Source organism: Etheostoma cragini, chromosome 15, assembly GCF_013103735.1.
Source record: "Etheostoma cragini isolate CJK2018 chromosome 15, CSU_Ecrag_1.0, whole genome shotgun sequence".
NCBI lineage: Eukaryota > Metazoa > Chordata > Actinopteri > Perciformes > Percidae > Etheostoma > Etheostoma cragini.
Window position 1 is genome coordinate 15,364,457 of NC_048421.1, and position 6,303 is coordinate 15,370,759.

The 6,303-nt window shown below is 38.6% G+C and overlaps 2 protein-coding genes across 2 annotated transcripts in view; both read left to right on the top strand.

Moving 5' to 3' along the window:
- nmt1a (N-myristoyltransferase 1a) overlaps positions 1-4,932 on the top strand; it is a 9,114-nt gene extending 4,182 nt beyond the window's left edge. Inside the window, exons 5-12 of the mRNA XM_034894824.1 lie at positions 166-257; positions 432-548; positions 1,818-1,988; positions 2,095-2,203; positions 2,302-2,472; positions 2,615-2,779; positions 2,876-3,013; positions 3,478-4,932. Coding sequence (XP_034750715.1) covers positions 166-257; positions 432-548; positions 1,818-1,988; positions 2,095-2,203; positions 2,302-2,472; positions 2,615-2,779; positions 2,876-3,013; positions 3,478-3,498 — 984 coding nt within the window. The 3' untranslated portion in view covers positions 3,499-4,932. The remainder of the gene's footprint in view (positions 1-165; positions 258-431; positions 549-1,817; positions 1,989-2,094; positions 2,204-2,301; positions 2,473-2,614; positions 2,780-2,875; positions 3,014-3,477) is intronic.
- The window catches only part of retsat (retinol saturase (all-trans-retinol 13,14-reductase)), a 21,524-nt gene that overhangs the window by 8,325 nt on the left and 6,896 nt on the right, over positions 1-6,303 (top strand). The gene's annotated exons all lie outside the window — the stretch shown is intronic.

Sequence of the window (6,303 nt, forward strand, 5' to 3'; positions counted from 1 at the left end):
GAAGATGATATGTACTAAAACATGTTTATTATAAGGTAAATGTTTGTTTGCTTTGCATTCTAATTCTAGTTCAGTCTGTTTTCTGGTCCTAATTTTCCACATTACTCTCCTGTATTTGTAAAGGTCTTGACTTAATATTTACCTTTTCTTTTTCTGTAAAACCAGCTCAAGGAGCTTTACACCCTTCTCAACGAGAATTATGTTGAAGATGATGACAACATGTTCCGGTTTGACTACTCCCCTGAGTTCCTGCTCTGGTATTTCTTTTTAGAACTGATATTGTTCCAATTTACACCCGGCAAGGGTGTTAACTTTAAATATCAGATATTGTATGGTTTATAAGGCTAAACATGTTTAAAATACTGTAATAATACAGTTGATGGCAGTACAGTAATCTGTTGCAGTTAATGACAGACTGATCTCTTTCTCAGGGCCCTGCGGCCCCCTGGTTGGTTGCCCCAGTGGCATTGTGGGGTGAGGGTTAACTCCAATCAGAAGCTGGTGGGCTTCATCAGTGCCATTCCTGCTTCCATCTCCATCTACGACATGTAAGTGAACAACGTAAAAATATAAGGGCTTCAATCACTTTCATCACATGCAGCGTACATTTACTGTATTATTTATTAATTATCTCACTCACTTCCAAGTTAAATGCCCTCAGTAACCATTTTATTAGGTACACCTGAACAATCTAATGCAATCCAATACAACTGTTATGCAAAAAAAGTCCACCTTTTTATGTCTATAATCAGTTGTTTTTAAAGGTGTTAAATGTATATTTTCAGTATTGTGGTTAGTCTTTAGTAATGGTGTTGTACTTCTATTATTAGGATTATAATAATCCTAATAATAAAAGTACAACACCATTACTAAAGGTTCTTTGTGAACCTCCCCAGGGAAGTTTTGAGCATCAACAACTTCATTTCCTTTATTGGGATAAACTTTAATGCACCAATTTATGGCGCTAATACCTTTTTATTTAGCCTATGCAAAGAAGAAAAACAAAGATGACCGTTTTTAAAATGTATCAAAAATATATAATGGAAAGATTGTTGTTGTGAGTAATTGGGCATTTTTGACTAGTTATATGGAAATCCTAGAGCTTTCTTAGTGGGTATACCTGCGTATGACGTAGACTGCACCACTGGTCAACTAGAAGGTTCCCTCAATGAGGCAGGGCATGCCCTTTCTCACAAGGTTAATGCATAGTGAATTTTTCCAGTCGGAAACAGATTTTCTTTTTTCTTTTTTTTCGTCACCACATGATTGCAGCACAAATGTAATGTTCAAAAAGGTGAACAATTATTTGGGTATCCTCCCTCTAAAATTGAATGGGTTCTTCCATGGCCCATGCTACACCCTTTCAAGTTTCAAAAACATTGGACAGGTAGTTTTTCCGTAATCCTGCAGACAGACGGATGGACCAACTGAGCTGAAAACATGACCTTGTTGGTGGACGTGATAATGTAGTCCAGAACAACACCACCTTTAACTGTTACATTACACAACATCTGAAATTCCGTTAAGGGAGAATTTATTGCTCAGCCTTTGCAACTGCTTGTTTAGGTCTATCTCAATAAAGTTGTCTGAAATGTTTATCAGTCTAATTGTTAAATTGTTTGTGGATTGTGTTCTCCTGGTTTTAGAATCTCAAAGTTAAAGTGCAACACGTACAGTATATAATAGTATTTCTTATATAAATGGTATTTGAAGATTATCATATCAATCTCTTTATAAAAAATTAAATTCACTGTCATTATTGTGGTTTGAGTTTGTTGCAACGTTGGTTAATGAATAATGTTTTCCTTGATGTTTAGAGAAAAGAAAATGGTTGAGATCAATTTCCTCTGCGTCCACAAAAAGCTTCGCTCCAAAAGAGTCGCCCCGGTTCTGATAAGAGAAATCACCAGACGGGTCAACCTGCAGGGTATCTTTCAGGCGGTTTACACGGCCGGGGTGGTACTGCCCAAACCTGTGGGCACATGCAGGTGGGTCTGACAGAATAGCTCTCCACACACCACCGTGCACACGCCCACCTCTCGACTTCTTTTAATGTGTCTCTGAGTACTTAACAAATCCAGGGTCTTTGCACAGGTACTGGCATCGCTCTTTGAACCCACGCAAACTTATCGAGGTGAAGTTCTCCCACCTGAGCAGGAACATGACTATGCAGCGCACCATGAAGTTGTACCGTCTGCCTGAGGTTGGTGAAACCCTACATATTTGACAATCTCAAAAGAAATTACATTGCCCTGCCTCGCCCTTTTTTATTCTTCTCTTTCCTTGTGTTCTCTCCTTCAGGCTCCTAAGACTTCCGGCCTGCGGGTGATGACCAAGAAGGATGTGCCAGTGGTGCATCGCCTCCTCCGCGAGTACCTGAGCCAGTTCCACCTGGCGCCCGCCATGACTCCGGAAGAGGTAGAACACTGGCTGCTGCCCCGGGAGAATATAATTGACACTTACCTGGTGGAGGTAAAGAAATATTCCAGAGACTTTTTTACCAGACATCTTTAAACAATTCTGTTTTAAAACCATCCTTTTAGTGTGTTTTTTTTTTTTCTTTTCTTTTTTTATTTAAGAGGCTTCATTTCAAAAAAATCTTTTCTGTTCACAGAATGATGGCAAGGTAACGGATTTCCTGAGTTTCTACACACTGCCCTCTACCATTATGAACCACCCTATGCACCGCAGTCTAAAAGCAGCATACTCCTTCTACAACGTGCACACCACCACCCCCCTGCTCGACCTGATGTCCGATGCCCTCATCCTAGCCAAATCGGTGCGTTCCTCTTCAATCCATGTGTGTTCTCTGAAATGTTAACTCTCAGCAGGACTAATGAGTTTTTTTGTTTTCTCTTCTCATCTCTTTATCCAGAAAGGGTTTGACGTCTTTAATGCACTGGATCTAATGGAAAACAAGACTTTCTTGGAGAAGCTTAAGTTCGGCATCGGTGATGGAAATCTACAGTATTATCTGTACAATTGGAAGTGTCCGAGTATGGGCTCAGAAAAGGTACATTTTCTTTGCATAATGCCAATTTCCTAATCTTAAGGTATCTGCAGGTATCATGTCTTCAGCTGTTCTATAAATAAAGGCCAAAATGCCCCAAAAATCTTAAAAAAGGCCTTTTTAAGTCTTCTCTTTAATTTACATTTAATTATTTCCTCGTGCCTGCTTTAGGTATTTATGTTGTATCCCGTTATTGAGAGATATTGCACACAAACACAGAAATTGAAATATTGACAAATTTAGATAGATAATTCTAGGCCCTATTGTCCCCACTGGTTTCCCATTATACTTTCATCCTTTTGGAAGGTTTGACCATGAAAGAAGGATTAATTTCCATTCTGTGTGATATTAAAAACGTCTCATAACGTTTTGACCATAACTTGGTGGAACCTGTAAAATACCTTAAGATTCCCAAGAATATGTATGTAACTGTTTTTCGTAATAGCTCCATTTTTTTTCTCTCTCAGGTTGGGTTGGTACTGCAGTGACATCTCTTTACGCCAAAACAAGTGTCACCAACGGGCCAGGAGACGGCATCATCGCACTGGCCACCTGGCACCTGACAGATGGTCCGATAACGTCCTGCTTCAGGAAAGGAGAAACCCCCACCGCCCATTTTTACTTTTTCACCTTTTGAACTTTGACCTGCACTACCGCTGCCAGGCAGGGAGAGTCTATCTGCTCTTCCTCGATCACATGGACCTTAAGCCATTGTTACCATCCCAAACAACTGTATTTCATCTGAGAGCTGTACTGATTGTACCAAACACACAAGAACAGTTTACACAGATTACTGTATATCAAACACTCGCCGTTGGCATACCTACGATACATGTAAATAATATCCAACATTACTGCGGATTATGCCCTGACACATGCAGACTAGATTCTACTGTTTTGTTTTATTCCTAAATGTAGATGTGCTTTTTGCTATTCAAATAAATCTACCATCCTTGTCTTTTAGAGATTAAAGAAAATCAAAACAATAAAAAAAAATATTTTAGAGGAAAAGGCTCAAAAAGGTGAGGTAATAAATACCAAAACTGGACACCAGAAAAGGGTTTTTGTTAAGATCTCTCTTGTCCTTCTTGAACTTTTTTTTAATTTTTCTCATCCAACCCTCTGTACCACCAGACATTATGGAGATGTTTGTTTTCTGGAGTTTTTCCTCATCTGTATTAACTCTCATGAACCTCCTCCCCAGCTTAATGCACTAACAGAAGAAGCCCTGAAACACAGACTGATGATAATAATGGACCAGCTCCAGTTTGAGGGGGCAAATCCTTTTGGATGATGTTGGACTGCCACAAAGAGGTTGAATGCATTATCAGCAGAAAACAGATTTGTAATGACACCTCCTTGATTTTAGTGTGTTCCGGTGTCAATGTCCACCCTCATAGGTTCTCAGGCTTTGACATAAGTTCCTGAAATCGGAAGTGCTTAAGAACGATTTTGAGCTTATATGCATACTTTGCTTGAGAAAATCACACAGTAAGTCTTAAATATAGTCCAAAAGATTAATATAATACAAAAATGCAAAGATCTGTGAACAAGTTAAAGTGCACAAACTGTTTAGTTCTTAGCTCCATAAGGAATTACCATGGCTTGTTATTGTGTCATTTGATAACATTACTAATATTGTGCTTTTCTAAGCTTTAATTAGAAAGTGAAATAAAGACTATCTACACAATATTAAATATGGACACTGCATTTGGCGATGATCTGTTTCCAGTCCAAGGATTCAGGGGAGATGTCGGTACTGGGTTTGTGAACAGCTACCTGGACTTCCGAGAAATTGTGCAGAGTGGGTTGGCAATGCTCCAATTACAGCGGTTCCTATCTGAAATGATGGTTACGATTTGCAAACCAATGTAAAAGAATAAAGGGTCTCATGGTTCTATGATGCAGGACAAGAATGTGAAGATGCAGTGGATTTCTTTCTTTTTTTGAGCAAAAAAAATAAATCTAGAATTGCTTTGAGGGTTTTGGCAAAATTCATGTTGAAACAGAACATCAAGTTAAACACTTCAATTGCATTAAAGCATTGGCAAAACATCTTAAAAGGTCACTTGTTAGCTTTTCCGGGAAATTAAAACCAGGTCTCACGGTTGTGTTTTTCTCAGTAAATGAGGAAAACTGTAGAATACAGTTTTTGTTGTTGCTCCAACTACTATGACCATTAGGACCCAAATGGTTTTTCATGCTGCATATTTGTTTTTCAATGGCATGAGGAAAGTGATGCTGTATTATTTGGCTGCAAGACTCTTTGTCTGAACTGACAGTTAGTCTTGCTTCTGGGCTGCAGCACATGCTAATGTTGGAAAGGCATGACTGCTCACTTGGCTCGCAGATGTGCTCACCTCAGTTTTGACAAATCTTTCACCTAAACTATAGCGTCCACATATCGTCTCGTCACATGATCAAACAGAGACTTAAAATTGGACAACATCAACATACATATTGCCCAGCAATCATTGTTGCATATCTGTATATGACATACAATAAAGAAAATGCATTATCAATTTAAATGAATAGCTTTTTTAGGGTCTAGTTAGGAACTATACTGAGTATTTTAGAAATAAATTAAAACCATGACTAAGGCTTTAAAAGATTTTACATTTTTTTATGGGATTGATTGGAAAATAATCAAAAATTACAATTATTTATATGTATGCAATTAAAAAAACAAAACATTTGATTGACAGACTTTTTTTTTTTTAAATCATGAAACACGAAAGGGCGTTTTCAATCCTCTCACGGAAGGAAATGTTGATTGGTCGGAAGTGCCTGGTGTCATAGACATAATATAAGTAGACGCCGCATCGACCACTACTGCCTACTGGCGCTGACGAGATTTGGGGCCGCCATCTTGGACCGGTCACCCGCTCCACTCAGTGTAATGTGTTTGGCAGGTGAAATGAGCTGTCAGCGCGTTTAATTAATCAATCTCACTGAATACAAAACTGATTTTCATGTTGTTTTTTTTCTACAAAGGTCATACATGTAGCTATGAAACAGGACACATGGTTAGGCGTATTTTAATATTCATAGTGAACAGTAATAGAATATTCTGATATGATGTAAATTCACCAGACGTCCGAGATCAAAACTGGGAACATTATCCCCAAAAAGGGAGAAAAACGGGGACATTTCCAGTTTGACTATCAATCTGATTGAAAAACCTAATGTGTCTTTAAAAACAGAACAGGGACAGCGGTAGTTTTTTTCTTCTGTATTTGGTCAGGGACAGACAACCGAAAACGGGGACTGTCCCCTAAATCCGAGGACGTCTG